Source organism: Manis javanica, chromosome 2 (assembly GCF_040802235.1).
Source record: "Manis javanica isolate MJ-LG chromosome 2, MJ_LKY, whole genome shotgun sequence".
Lineage (NCBI taxonomy): Eukaryota > Metazoa > Chordata > Mammalia > Pholidota > Manidae > Manis > Manis javanica.
The window spans coordinates 53,947,928-53,964,023 of NC_133157.1; the positions used below are offsets into that span (position 1 = coordinate 53,947,928).

Consider the following 16,096-nt stretch of genomic DNA (forward strand, 5'->3'; position numbering starts at 1 on the left):
AGTGTGATTTCATTCCATGGAAGTAAATTTTGAGCTGCTGCATGCAGCTCGGTGTGGCCAGTAGCACTTGGTCTATTTTTTGGAATCACTTATTAGGATCCATAATTCCATCTGACTGCCTCCTTTCAATGAGAGGCCACTGTTGGATTTTACTGACATTCCTTCTCATAGATGGGCAAGCAATTCCCTCACATAGGTAGATTCAGCTGCCCTGCCTTCAGTCTGGTCATGACCAGGCCATTCTTATTAGAAGTTCATCCTAGTTACTGGTATAAGGACTTGTTCTTCCATGGTTTCCAGTTTTGTTGCAGTATTTTCTGTTATATTTTTATTAGTGTTTACAAAAAGGAATTAACAGAGTGGAAATAGGCGTAAAGGGAAGAGAGTTAGACAACTATGTTCAAGTTGCCATCTAATCAAAAGTACCGTAAAAGATTTAAGTAATTTGTAAGTATAAGATTGTCATCTAGATCAGAGGTCTCCAGATTTTTTCTTGAATATCCCCAAACTATTGTGAAACAAAAAAAATTAGCTATTCCTTTCACTCTCTTTTCTCCTCTCTATATATTCATATATGGTATATATTGTTTTATGTATGTGTGTGTGTGTGTGTGTGTGTGTATATATATATCATTAATATATACATTAAATGTGTGTATATAAAACAAGTGAGATTTTAAAATGTTTAATTAGAAGTTTTATTATATTCTTCCAGAAACCTCTGCAGTAAGCGTCCTTCATCTTGGACACTGATCTAGGTCAGATTGTAGTTCTCATTCAGTAATATTTGAGTGTCTAATATGGCTGGTACTGTGCTTAGAAAAGCATGACACTTCACAGCCATTTGTCAAAGGGTATGTTAGTGACTGAATTTCAGTATTCAGTTTATTGTTCTACTTTTCCATACCGTTTTCAATGTGAGTTTTAAAAGTAGGGTGTTTTAATCTGCATTTATTTGTTCCAAAAAGTAATTTGCTTTACAAATAAATCTGTAAAATGTAAACCAGTGACTCTGTATTCCCACTTGGGGTGAATACTATGCACACATCACTGTGTTTTGGTGGCACACAGAGCCTGTTCTTTTATAGCATGCAGTCATAAGCCAAATAATAACAGAAAATATAAAATTAAAATTCTGTGGTGAAGGACAAAAGGGACATTGACTATAGTCAGGAACATCAAGATAGCTTAACTGAAAGTAACTGACATCTACAGCACTTACAGATATTTTCTAAGTGAACAGATGAGAAAGAGCATGGGCTGTCCAGAGAGTCTAGACTGATGGAATGGAACTTACAAAGACATCATAGCCGAAAAGAGTACTACAGGTCAGAGGAATGGAAGTGAGCCCTCTGGGGCTACAGAACAGAATAATAAATAGCTTCATGCAGAATGAGGTTGGTGACAGGAGGTAAGAGCTGACACAGTCCATTCTAAGCCATGTTGAGATTTTGGAGCATTGTTCTAAGGAGTGTTCTATGGAATGCAGGGCTGGGGTGATACCATATCTGTGTTTTAGAAAGATCACACGTTTATCCACAAAGGTTTTGTCTCTATCACCTCGGAAAAAGGGAATATCACATCAGTTTTTAAAGAAGTAAAGAAATGAAAACGAGACCATTTCATTGTCTATCTTTTTTTAAAGCCAGCAAAGGTAAGTTTTAGAATATGTCAGAACTCTCAGTGACCAGCACTATGGATTGCTATCTACTACCCTTATATCCTGCTTATTCCTGGTTTTCAAACTTGACTGTGCATCATTAGGATCACCTGATCACCTGAGGCATATAAAAGATTATAAAAGGTGCAGAAGCCTGGGCCCCACCTAGAACTGTTTGCTTATAATTTCTAGATGTGAATCCCCACAATCTATGTTAAATGAACAAAACACTCCTGAGTGATTCTAGTGCATCTAAGCTAGTACTGGCCCTCAAAATGTGTTCACCCATTCTCCAATTAGGGGAATACTCATTTCCCGTTCTTTTCACACTAACAAGGAGCAAGTATGCATTTGGTGAATGGTAACACAAATACCCATTTATTTTTTAACCCATCTTGTCCTTATCACAGGTAGATGGCACAAACCTTCAGGGTTTTACCAATCAACAAGCAGTAGAGGTATTGCGACATACAGGACAAACTGTGCATCTGACGCTAATGCGGAGAGGAATGAAGCAGGAAGCTGAGCTTACAGGAAGGGAGGACATCACAAAAGACAGGGCTTTGTCTCCTGTTAATGCCAGTGTAAACAAAGGTAATGCCAGATTAGTCTGCTTTTCAGTTAGACCCCCTTATATCATTTTGATTTTTTTCTAATTCTGAAATTTATCTTAAAAAATGATTTTGGTCATAACTCTTCATTAAAAACCAAGTAAAAAGGAAATTTAATAAATTTGGGATTACCTGGAACCAGCAACGTGTCTTAGTAACAATGGGATGAGCATATGAATAAAGCAAATTTCTTTTCTGTCCTGTTTATTTGGTCACTATTTCGAAGTTGAAAACATGCAGTATTTACCTTTCTATCACTCCTTTCTTTTGGATGTCATCACCATGTTTTCTTTCTAGGGGGAACCTTATCTGCCTGGATTACATATATGAGCCCAATCATGTTTCTGAGTGCCCAGCCTTTCCTTGAAGGAATCAACTTTAATGTCACATTTTGAAATGTCATTCATAAGCTGTTTATACATGAATAATCCTTGAAAATTACTGAAATCCTTATGTAGCTCACTGATGTAAGGATTTATTGATAAAAGTCAGAAAATACTTCTTAATTCCTCAAACTTTTGACCATTGTGGTATTTATGCCATACACTACTTATTGCATTACTAGGAAATAAGGAGGCATATCGTTTAATTACTTCTTTGTTCCATTAATCCCATTAATGTCTGTTAAGTATATGGGGTTTTTGAACAGTTTAATACAAAAAACAAACTCTCATCTAGGGATTCAAATATATACAGTGGTATTTGAAAAATTCAAGTGCTTAACTATATTGCAGATACGACTACTAAAATATTCTTATTTTTAAGAAAATTATGAGAAAGATGAAGATTCTTTATCTCTGAGGAGAAACACCAGCGTATTACCAATTGAAGAAGAAGGTAAATACCTGGAGCCCAGGGTATTGTGTTCTTCATTATATTTTTAAAAAGATATATTACTTTTATAAATGTGATTAAGCCTTTATGGTATATTGTAAATTACTAAAAATGAAAAATATTTCAAAAAAGCTTGTAAATCCTTTTTTATAGATGTGATTAATCACTTTAGTACATTAAAATAGTTCATTTATGGCTGGCATATTTTCTTGCTGAGCCAGTCTTTTCTTTCTTTTACATTTTTTTAACCAGAACCCTTTATGTATGTTACATACCTGCTTTTATTTCAATCCCTTTATTTCTCTACAGCTAATGTATATTGAGTGAGCAATAATAAAATTATAAAGTATTATTAAAATAAACACAAAATCTTTAAAGAATAAGCTCTTGGGAATAAAACTTTTCAATTTTGGGAAGCTTTTTCTTCTCAACTTCTCAAAAGTTCTAAATTTTAATATTGGAAAGTTGGTTTGGAAGGTAAATGTATAGGGAAATTATTAATCCTTTCTGAGGTTTCTTACATTTTAAACCTGGGATCCATCAAGCTATTTAAAAAAATTTTAGAACAGCACTGTTTTAGTAAATACTTATACCAGAATGTTACTACAGTCTATTTAGCCTGGATGCTATGTGCCTCCCTTAACTGTTTGATTGCTTTAGGTACTTTGGTAACTTATATCCACAGAACAAATGCAGGACTGATCTCCCTTCATGAGAATTCTGCTCCTCTCTAAATCATTATACTGAAGCTTCATAGTTCTTTAAAATATCTATTACTTTGTTTCAAAGTTTTTTTCTGCTGAAAATTTGTGTTTACTTTTATTATTTTAAAGGAATATTTGTGTTTGCAGTGATATCCCAGGAATCAGATGTGTAGGATTCACAGATGTTAATCATACTCTGCCATTTTTACACTAATAGGTGAATAAATTATTTAAGCTAAAGTGAATATCAAGTGTAGTAGGAAAGGATAAAAATGTTTCAAAGCATGAAACATGAGATAGTAAATGAGGATAGTTGTGGGGGATTGTCCTGAGGGCTCAGACCATTTATTTTGCTTTGGTGAATGTGTATATGTGTGTGGGGAAACAGAGGTGGGAGAGGCTCTAGACTTAGAATCAGGAGTCTCAAATTATTTTTTAAACAAAATAAACTGAGGAAAAACTTCTAAACATCTGTAATGCTCCTACCCTACTGCTAGTCGTCAGGCAGGGAATGAGTGTCATTGTCTGTTCTCAGATATTTGATTCACTGTATGAACCTTGATTAGTTATTCTCAGTGAGACCAGAAGACTGTACTACATGATGTAAAAATATGCCTGGAATCTGGTCTTGGAGCAGTTAGGAAAGAGGGAAAATTGAGAGTTGTGTGACTTTATATTTGTTATATATGAACACAAATCTTAGGCTGCTTTTATCAGCATTTACAGATCTCCGTTTTCTTCATTCAAGATCCCACTCTTCTCGAATCACTGCCCACCTGTGTAAACACAACAGAATCAGTGAAAGGTTTCAGGAAGGGAAGAAAGTAGGACTCTGAACTGACCCTGTCTTTCTAACCCTCATCAGGTTGAAGGGTTCCCTATAATGTATGTTCACCCTGCATAGTTATTCTCCTCTGGACTGTATTTAATTTTAAAATTTAAAAATCTCATTTTGGAGAGCTAGTCTCCAATTTTTTTTTAAAATTATAGTTTATTGTTACTAGTTTCTCAAGGAGATAACAGAATCATTTTATCAATTTAAGGCATTACAAACCTGCACAATAAGCCTGCAGTGAAAGCTCATTAAAACCACTATCAAGGCAGCTAATGAGAAATCTGAATTTTGGAACACTATTTAAATTTGAAATTTGAATGCTTAAAGAGATATTAAATTTTATTATTGGCTTGTAGAGATTTTTTTTAAGACAACCTTTAAGAGTAAAAACTATGATAAAATATGGAAATCTGCCTATGACTAGAAAATTCTTCTTAATTGGTTTCTTATTTTAGCTAAGCATTTTAATTTAATATTGTTTACATAATTGTTTAGTGATTTTCTTTATTTTTTTCATTGCCCTTTTTCCAATTGATGCAGTTCCAATTATGAGGGTTTATTTAAATTCACATTCTTATTTTTTAATTGTTTCTTATTTTTTATTTATATTTTCTCATTGTACCTGGAATCGCAGATATTGTTTGCTAATTTGTCTGGTTTTGCTAAGGTATAACATGGCCGTTCTTTACTCTGAAGAACCAAATGAAAAATAAGAGAGATAAACTAACAAAAGTCAGCATGGCTTATTACTGTAGAGTCACCAGAGGAGCACTTGAGTCCAAGTAACTTGGAATCTTCATTCTTTTAAATAAAAGTTGATAATATATGGCTACCTCAGTGGAAATACAGTTAATAATTAAAAGAGGTGCTTGAAGAGAGAATAGCACTAGAATATGCCGATGTTAGGGTTCTAAATTATTAAAATATATAGACCTGTCAGATCATCTATTATCAAAACAACAAAAAATAACAAGTGTTATAATAAGGATGTGGAGAAAAGGGAACCATTGTATACTCATGATGGGAATGTAAATTGGTGCAGCCACTATGGAAAACAGTAAGGAGATTCAAAAAACAAAAATAGAACTACCATACAGTCCAGCAATTTCACTTCTGGGTATTTATCCAAAGAAAAAAGAACACCAATTCAAGGAGATAGATGCATACCTGTATTTATTGCAACATTCTTTACAGTAGCCAAGATAAGGAATCAACTTAAGTGTCCATTAAGAAATGAATGGATAAAGAAGGTACACACACACACACACACACACACACAATGAAATATTACTCAGCTGTAAAAAATTAAAAAATGAAATCTTGCAATCTGTGACAACATGCATGTGCCTAGAGGGTATTATGCTAAGGGCAATAAGTCAGAAAAAGACAAGTACCATATAATTTCACTCATATGTGGAATCTGAAAAACATGAAACAAAACAGAAACAGACTGATACGATACAGGAGACGAACTGTTAGTTACTAGAGTAGGGGAGGGTTGGGAAGGGTGAGATAGGCAAAGGAGATTAAGAGATGCAAATACCCAGTTATAAAGTAAGTCATTGGGATATAATGTATAGCATGGGGGATGTAGTCAATAATACTGTGAAAACTTTGGTGACAGATGATAACTAGAGTTATTGTGGAGATCATTTTGTATAAAAATATTGAATCACCATGATGTACACCTAAATAATAAGATATTATATGTCAGTTATGACTCAATAAACAATGCAGAGAAAAAAGAGTAACTTATACACTGGGTGAAGAGTCAAGCTTGGTGTGACAGACACAGGTCATGGTCACAGGGTCCCTGGTACAGAATGTTAAGATATGGAGATTTTTGTAGTTTTTCACTTAATTTCATTGTGTTGACTGTTTCAGGGTATCCATTACTGTCAAGTGAAACAAAAGAAGTAGAAGATACACAACAACAGGAAGCTGTCCTGCTGACAAAGTGGCAAAGGATCATGGGAACTAATTATGAAATAGTGGTAGGTTAGCTTACCCTCCCTAACTTCCTAACTTGCAACTGTATTTGAGCCGGAAGTTCATGACATTAATAAAGATGAGCATCATAAAGAGTCCTAGAGAAGTGGCAGATGCCCAGGACTTTTTTTTAAAGACCTAAATGTGCTAATTCAGGTATTAAAAAATTCAGGTTGAGAAAAGTTGGGTAGTAACTAAGGAGCGGAATGAAGTTTTAGACTCATAATTCATCAATATTTTAATATTTCTGGTAGTAGTATATATTATATAGACACAGGGAAGGGCCTTTCTGCTTCTTAAATCTGAGATTTATAGAAAGAATCAGAATAGAATGGCAGAATTTACTTAAAAGATGAAACAAAAATCATCACTGACATATACAAAATTAAAATAATTTGCTCTCATGTATTTACTTTCCTTAAAAGGTTTAATTCTGCATGCTTTCTTTATGTCACTTGTGCCGTAGTGAATGCTTTATTAACAGTTTGCATATCTAGCATAGCAATTGTGATCTGCTATCCTAAAAGATTTAACAAAGGTGACACAAATTATCAATCTTTAGATGCATACTGGCAAATTTCAGGAATTTCAAAAGGAAAAAATACTAGTTTAGGTAGAATTTTGCATATTGCTTAAAGTTCTTAAATACCTCAAGATTAGAGGAGATAAAAGACAACAAATGTCATATAACAATCATAGCTAGAATTTATTGAACACTTTATGCCAAGCAGTATTCTTAGTGTTTCATTTAATCCTGACAATGTTTTTTTTTTAAACACTCAAGATGATTAACAGTCAAATAAGAAGTGAGTAAGCACAGCTGTTACTACCATTTTAAATCTAGTTAAAGAATACAGTAAGGTCCAGCTTAACTACGGTTAATTTAACATGAAAAGAAAGTTGGGGGATTCATTCTATGGGTAGGGTTAATGTGACTGGCATGCAAAACTGAGACCATTTCTTTAGGTGGTATTTGAGTAGTGAGGGAACCTTTTGACAAGCCACTTTGTTGCAGAGTTCAGACCTGAGACTGTGAACTTTTAACTGCCCTTTGTGTACATTGTCTCTTGGTGGTACTGCCAGTAATCTGTCAAGGTGGGGAAGAGTAGTATAAGTTAGAAAGGACTAAGCAGTTCATTGGCCCTCAGCAAACAGAAGTAGGACATAGGTCTGACTTTAAATTGTTTACTGTGTCGTTAGTTGGAAGCATAAATGTAATCATGGGAGGAGTGATGTACAGAGAAGGGCATTGTTAGTGAGGGTCTGGAGGGCAGCTCAGAGAAAGTGTTACCTAAATTGGATTTTAAGGAGTGAAGGAGTTGTTCCAGCATTAGATTTCAACGTCAGATGATAATAGCTTCAGATAATAACCACCTGCTTAGTATCATCAAGTTTTGAAAGAGATCTTTTTAAATTAAGCACATTTTTCTCAGTCTCTCTGTCCCTCAGTTCCCTTAACTGTAAAATAAAGGGGTAAAGTAGGTCATCTTTAGTATGCATTCTGATTTTAATATAATGATTGGATTTTTTTTGAAAATGGATTATTTGCCTAACATTCTTCATGAGCTAGTATATAACAGTAGGAAATAGGAAGTTCTCTTTTTTTAAGCTTTGATTCACTTTCAAAGACCACTGTCCCTTGATACAGCATGAGGTCAGGAGTATGGATTATAGGTTCAGACTACTTAGAGTTGAAGCTCTTTTCTAACCGTGTGACCCTGGTTAGTGTAACCCCTCTGAGCCTCATTTTCCTAATCTGGGAAACAGGATAGAAATTGTACCTATTTGTGAGAAGAAGCTCATAAGCTAATCTCTGTAATGGGGTTAGCATAGTTCCTGACACATGGTAAGTGTAAGTGTGTGTCTTTGCTGTTGGAGCTTAGGTGTGTGATTTATCTGCTGTGGTTTTGACTGTTCTCCATCTGTCCTCAGCACCTTTGGGCACTGCAGAGGCTAGAGTGCTTATATCTGACTGCTTCCTTGCATTTGTGTTGGTTCTTGAAACGATAGATATCAGTATTCCTTCAAAGGCAAAGTTCCAAAGCTTTGCAGCTTTACGATAAGGTTTTGGAAGCTTTTGTGAGAAAGGCGACCCTTTTCTTGAACATAAAATATGTATGTGAGAAGAAAAAACAAAAGAAACAATAGTAAAGTTGTGATGGTTTTTCTCCTTTCAGGTGGCCCATGTGAGCAAGTTTAGTGAGAACAGTGGCTTGGGGATAAGTCTGGAAGCAACAGTGGGACATCATTTTATCCGATCTGTTCTACCAGAAGGTCCTGTTGGACACAGTGGGAAGCTTTTCCGTGGAGATGAGCTATTGGAAGTAAGGAGCTTTGTCATTACCCACTCCCACCAAATAAAATTCTGGAAAGACTGCAAGAGGCTTAATGTGTAGTGAAAATGCACATAGTAGCTTAGTTCTTATTTTAAGTTTCCCCTTCTGAAGGATACTTGAGAAAGATCTACAAATAAAAATCCACCTATAGCAGAAATTCCAAATCTGTAGTGCATTGATCTTCAGACCCAATTAGACCTAATACTATGGTGGGTATTTTGTTTTGTTTTTAGGTTCAAAGAACTATAAAAACTTAAAAATTTTAAGCATGTGTCAAATTTTTAGAATATATAATATGTTCACGTTTCATAGTCACACAGAATACAGAGATAGACAGTGGGAAGTCTCTTTCCTGTCCCAATCCACCCAGTCCTCTCACCCTTCATTAGTTAACTACCATTATATTTGGTTTTTGTGCAATCTTCCAGATATTTTTATTAAATAAGAAAATTTGAATATATTTTCTCCCAGTTTTAAAAACATGTTAGCATACAGTATATGCTATTTTCCATTGTGATTTTTTTTCACTTAATAATAATATAAAATGTCAAATTTTAAAATAATCTCCCCCTTCTCCCTTCATCTTTGGTACTGTTTTTATTAGGTTTCCTTTTTTCAAACTACTACATTGGCGTATGAACCATGGGTGGAAAGCTAGTGATCTTTTTTGTGTGTGAATACTGTAGAATGTCCAGTTCCCAAAAAAAGTATTAAAGGTGTATGAGCTGTCTTTAGATCATACTACTGTAGGTCTAACTATAGTTCTGAGCACAGCATAACTGTAGTAATCACCACTGTAAAGTTTATATTTATTTAATAGAAAACTGTTTTCAAAAGAGTATTAATGTTATGAAACATTTTTTCTTGGACAACTTATCTTTCTGCATAGGTGAATGGCATAACTTTGCTTGGGGAAAATCACCAAGATGTGGTGAATATTTTAAAAGAACTGCCTATAGAAGTGACAATGGTATGCTGTCGTCGAACTGTGCCACCCACCACCCGGTCAGAATTGGATAGCCTGGACTTATGTGATATTGAACTAACAGAAAAGGTATCAGATTATATACGAATATATAATGGAAAGGCTAAATGCTGTCTAAAACTTTTTAAGCCTTTTTTCTTTTATTTCATGTATGATTTCTTTGCATATCCCGTAGCTTGTAGGTTGCATCTTGGAGTCAGACAGATTTGCGGTAGAATCACACTTGGCACTCACTGGCTCTTGGGCAAGTCACTTCATCTGAATTTCAGTTTTCTCCTTTGTAAAATATGTCATGATGCCTGTCTCAGGGTTGCTCTATAGATTAATTAAGGTAATATAATGCTTTTAGACATTATACACTATATACTTGTATAATTTATTCACAACATTCCTATGATATTGATAGACACTCATATTATCCCCATTTATGGAAGAGAAAATTGAAGTATGTAAATAGTATATATGAGTTATGTGGTAAAGGTACTTTTGTTTAAGATATAATAAGCGATGGCATTATACTGTATATTACATTATACTGAAGGAATAAATATAGTGGGATAATTTTGAAAATGGAAGAATAAAGTGTTGACAAAAAGATCACCAAAGTCATCTTTAAATAGTTTAATTTGAGCCAAACTAAGGACCAGCCCAGGGGAAATAACTTCTATGAAATAGATGTGTTCTGAGGGGCTACAGTGTTTCAAAGGTTCTATATCCTAGAGGAGATAGTCAAAAAGACAGAACTTCAGAGGGGTACATTTCATTTACGTACAATATGTGGTGCTTAAGAAAAGAGTCAGGTTCATATAAGTCCTGTTGTCAAAGGGAATTAAGGGGAAGGACTAGAGTGACTTGCTCTTGGGTCTGTGGCTTTCTTTTAAACAAGTTCATAATTTCATATTCACTACAGAATAGGGTGGAATAAAAACATAATTACAAACTGTGTAGAACTTGAAAGTTTAGTACCATACATATCCATACTCATTTTTATGTGATATAAATTAGACTGTAGCAATAAAGCTGATGGACAGATTTGTGCCCATGGTCCTAGGATGTGCATACAAACTAGACTTTCATCATCAAAATATGTATTCCCTAAATTTGATGGGTTCATACAGGTGAACAAAAAAAAAATTAACCCTAGATTCATTTTAATTTATTTATGCTGAAAGAAGCTAACATTTTGAACCCTTGTTTCTGAGGCAAATGCTTTACATTTAATCCTCAAAAATTCTATGAGATTGGTAATTATGAAGCCCAGATAAAGAATATTGCTCAAGGCAACACAGATTCGACTTCCAATCTGACTTCCAATCTTATCTTGCCATTGTACATGTTAATTAATGAAATAATCATGAGCATAAGTCACAGCATTTTAGAACCCTAGTTTGCATAGAATACAGAGTACTTTTACATAAGTAAGTTCCTCTTGAACTGTTCTTACTTATCATAAGAACTTTTTTCTTTTGATATCAAAAGAACTTTTTGGGTTTTTTTTCTGACTGTAGAGATGGTTCAGACACTGATAAAAAAAAAACAAGCCAAAAGTCACACATGCTGCTGAACTATAACCATTGTATATTTTCATAGGAGGTATTTGAGCCATACATTTTTAATGCCTGTTCCAAGTTAGGTATTTCTTCCTCTGTAACAACTTTAAGTAAATTACTGATATAATTCATGAAGGTTTCATGAGACTCTGTGTTGTGTTATATGTGAGTGTTTTGGACAGATTCTGGGAATCTTTCTATTCTTTGTAGCCTTGGTATGTGTATCTGATTATCTAGTGCCTCTGAAATAAGATCTGTCTGATCTGTTATGCAGCCTCATGTAGACCTAGGCGAGTTCATCGGGTCCTCGGAGACAGAAGATCCTGTGCTGGCGATGAATGATGTGGCTCAGAATGCAGAGGAGGTTCAAGGACCTTTGGCCATGTGGGAGGCTGACATTCAGCACATCGAGCTGGAGAAAGGGAGCAAAGGACTGGGTTTTAGCATTTTAGATTATCAGGTAAATATATCCTACTTCTAACAATTCAGTTTTAGAAAGATCACATCTACTAAAGGTATATTGTTGTTAGAGAAAAAGCAGAAAGTATTTGAGTCATCGAAGACATTTTCTTGTTCCTAGTAAATTGTCAAAAATACTAATTTTGGTTACTATCATTTATTATCATAAAGGATTTCTTTTAACATTGAATTCATTGAACTCTTTTATATTTTAGCTCTTGGAAATTGGAAGACCATACAGAATACATTTTAGAAATGTCATAGAAATATAGTTATTTTTTGTTATTTGGGAAGTATGTCTAAATTATTTTTATCTCCATGCTCTTAATTGATGGTTAGTATTTTAGTGATAAGTAGATACTTATTTTCTCTGAAGTGAATGATGGAGTTATAATCAGATACATTATAAATTCCAGTATTCCTATCATTTGACTAAATGACTGCATTTATGAATAAGCTTAAATTGGTCAAGTGTGGCCTGCATTCTTATCCTGCATAATGTTTTGTGCTTTGTAACTGAGGAAATGCTAAAGCCTGTCTAATAGAGGACAGCTGTTGCTCTTCATTAATTAGTACTGAACCAGAAAGCCATCTCTGATGACTCCTGGGAGTTATGTTCTTCATAGGGCCTGATTCTGAAACCCTGTTCTAATATTAAGATTGCTGGGAAACACTGCATCTCCAAATATTATCTGGCCTTTTTCTGCATTTCTTCATTTCAAGTAGAAAATAGGCTCATATGTACTAATATTCCATAACAGTAATATCCTATTTTAACAAATGCTGTTAATAATTCATGTTTCTGACATTTAGCCCCAAATGGTAGTTATAAGATTAGACAATTTACCAAAAATTAAAATTATAGTTTTAAGTTACCTGTAGAATTTAAGAGGTCCACTCAGGAAAAATGGAAAGAAAGGGCTGCCGTTGTTCAGGATGAACTCTTCCTAAACTCTTTAAAAATGGAGATAACCTTTAACCAGATAATTCATTAGAAGCATTGTAGGAAAAAAAATTTAAGATACTTGAAACAATTACCCATCTATTACCATTCACAGTGGACTACCTATAAAAACATTTCTCATAGTAAAAAGGAGCTGCCTTCTCTTTGCCTTTATGTGTGTTAGGATCCAGTTGATCCAGTGAGCACTGTGATTGTAATTCGTTCGTTGGTGCCCGGTGGCATTGCTGAAAAGGATGGACGGCTCCTTCCTGGAGATCGACTCATGTTTGTCAATGATATTAACTTGGAAAACAGCAGCCTTGAGGAAGCTGTACAGGCGCTGAAGGGTGCACCATCAGGAACTGTGAGAATAGGAGTTGCCAAGCCTTTCCCTGTAAGAATTTGGATTTTATTGATTTCTTTTTATATTTATAAACAAAGTGGCTTTTAGGCTTACTTTTAGCTTCAGGTGTTCTCATAATTGAATCATGGTGTCTGGTATTTTTTATCAACATAGCTATTGGCTCCATGAATTAAAGATTTAATTCTGAATAATACATTTTTTTAAAGGATAAAGAAAAGAAAAAAGCCAGGAAGTTAGAAATAAATTTGTAACTTACTGCTTTATGGTTCACTTTTGATCTTTTTTATCTGGCAATAAAGTCATGATTAATATATAATCAAATATTTTCAAAGAAATAAGCCTTAAAATATCTATACCAATACATTGGGGTATTTGAGAAATATAACATTAATAACTAACAGTGGAATCTTTAAGTATAGCGGAATAAAGTAGTGTGTCTATCACAGTGGCTTAAGGTCCTGGATTCCATTGACCCCTGCACATATGTTGTCTAATTACTGCTGAGCAAGAAATTGAACTTTCCTAAGTAGGTTCATTGGCTTGTAGTTCTCCTGGAAGGGAATAGACTTCATGTCATTAATTAGTCCAATATTAAAAACAACTAATGAATTCATGCTATGTAATTTCAATATAGTGATTATAATATTAGCACTTATCACTAAACTGCAATTAAATATTAGAGATGTTCGTAAAACATTTGTGAGTTTTTTTATGTATAAATATATTTTTAAGTGAAAAGGCAAATGCACCTTCTCTTAAGAAAGCAGAAACACATAGATATATTTACATAAACCTCATAAAGATTTGTTGACTTTGTGAAGGAATTTTTTCAAATAGTAAACTTTGTTAATATATTTAAAATGTTAGTGTTTTGGGGTTCACTTGTTATTTCACAAAGGGTTTTGGTAACCTATGAAAATATATTTATGAAAACAGAAAGAAGGGGAGGGAGAGAAGGCTGGAAGGAGGAAGAATCGGTTAATTCAACCTGAAATCAAACCAGGATTGTAGAAATCAGAACAAAAGTTCAACACAAAGGGGAATGTAAGAATGAAAATAGACCATATGGGACTGCATATTAAGATTAACCATACATTTTGTTCTGGTCTTTCTGTTAGTCAAAGAAAAATGGCAAATGTAACTCACTGTACGTTTTTTTACTGCCCTTAAGGAGAAACCATACCATTTATTCAGAAGCGCTCTTTGTTTTCCTAGCTAACTCCCGAATAAATTTCTTTCATGAGAATATTTGATATGTCAAATATCTAATTTCAAATTTGATATACAATATATGACAAATGTCTCTTTTACATAAAGTGGGTTTACTAACCATTAAACTCAAGGGAAAGTTTTTTTCTAAAATACTTATGCATATGTTGCTGATACAGTGATACAGGGTGATGTAGGCAAAACAATCTAAATATTAAAACCTGTTTAATCTGAGATTAGAATAAAAATGTTAAGTTTTCTGTTAGTGTGACCAAGGTTAGAATATAAGAACTCAGGAGGCAATTTAAGTAGATCTTGTGTATGTAGAGTTGGTTGGGTTTTTTAATTTTAAAAGCCATGCTAAATTGAGACCTCATTGTAGGGTTCACTAACATTCTTTGTCAAGTAAATTACATTCTTTAAACTAATATTCCAGTAAATGATGACCGAAAGAAGTCCTTTATAATGTTTTGTTTTTCTACAATTTCTTTAATGTCTTAACAGTAAAAGGTATCTTTTTTTTCTATATTAAAATGTGATTGTTTAGCCAGAATATTTGGCAGATAAAAAGGACCAGAAGATACCTATAATATAAAGAATTGTTAATTTTGATAATCTTTTGTAAGAAGAATGAAAACAATAGAGGAAAGGGAGAAGAAAGGGATTCTCATCTAATAGATGATGTTGGCATTAGACACAATAATGTCCTTATTGTGTCTTAACAAAAATGTTAATATGAATATCATTTCATGCTCATCATTCCATGTTAAAGTCATTTTCCCCTCTCCCCTTCTTCCTGTTCCTCTCCCCTCCCTCCCCACTCCTTTCTTCCCTTATTCCTGTTCTCTTTTTCATGAACTTATCCTCAAACACTGAGCTTCATTGTCCCTGCAGCTTTCACCAGAAGAAGGTTATGTTTCTGCTAAGGAGGATTCCTTTCTCTACCTGCCACACTCCTGCGAGGAGGAAGGGCTGCCTGACAAAGCCCTCTTCAGGGCTGACTTGGCTCTGGTTAGTGGCTACAACTTACCAAGCTTTCTTTCAAAACTCTTAATGTGTCTCATTTTTGCCTTTCAAAATATTCTAAAGTCTTACTGTATTCGTTGTTCATTATGTTTTGGAAAACTAAGCATTTCAGTAGTTTTCATAGTTCCAAAAAGGGAAGAAAAACAAACTATGTGAAAAGTATTTGTGGAAAGTTGGTTTGCAATACATTATGTCAACAGAATTAATCTTTACATCATACTAGAAGTTGTTCAAGCACTTGTTTACTCTAATTTCATGTTTGGGCTTCTCTAGGCATTCTTTAACTGTTTTCAGTTTTCAGTCATCAATCAGTTATTTTGGCTGCCTTTTAATGATGTAACAGGTATGTTTTTCCAATAGATGTTAGTAATGTGAAAATCATATGAATTGTTTCATTTATTGATTAAGAACTATTCCAAAACAGACAAACCCTATCATTTCCTTAAATACATATATGTAAACATCACTGATTTACTAGAAAAATTTAAATTAAAATTTTATTTTTACTTTATATAGTAAAATAGATTGGCTTAAATGTAGTTAGTGACCACTAGAGGTCATTTAATGAGTAAATACGTAATTCTTGCTCCT

At 33.9% G+C, this 16,096-nt stretch overlaps 1 protein-coding gene across 13 annotated transcripts in view; it reads left to right on the top strand.

Moving 5' to 3' along the window:
- Positions 1-16,096, top strand: part of MPDZ (multiple PDZ domain crumbs cell polarity complex component) — a 182,876-nt gene that overhangs the window by 74,790 nt on the left and 91,990 nt on the right. For 10 of the 13 annotated variants that reach the window (XM_037018619.2, XM_037018626.2, XM_037018621.2 and 7 more), the window contains 8 exons: positions 2,071-2,254; positions 3,037-3,108; positions 6,529-6,638; positions 8,811-8,957; positions 9,859-10,023; positions 11,779-11,964; positions 13,091-13,300; positions 15,374-15,490. In XM_037018619.2, the coding sequence (XP_036874514.2) occupies positions 2,071-2,254; positions 3,037-3,108; positions 6,529-6,638; positions 8,811-8,957; positions 9,859-10,023; positions 11,779-11,964; positions 13,091-13,300; positions 15,374-15,490 (1,191 nt within the window). The remainder of the gene's footprint in view (positions 1-2,070; positions 2,255-3,036; positions 3,109-6,528; positions 6,639-8,810; positions 8,958-9,858; positions 10,024-11,778; positions 11,965-13,090; positions 13,301-15,373; positions 15,491-16,096) is intronic. The other 3 variants (XM_037018625.2, XM_073228516.1, XM_073228517.1) reach the window with 1 other exon arrangement.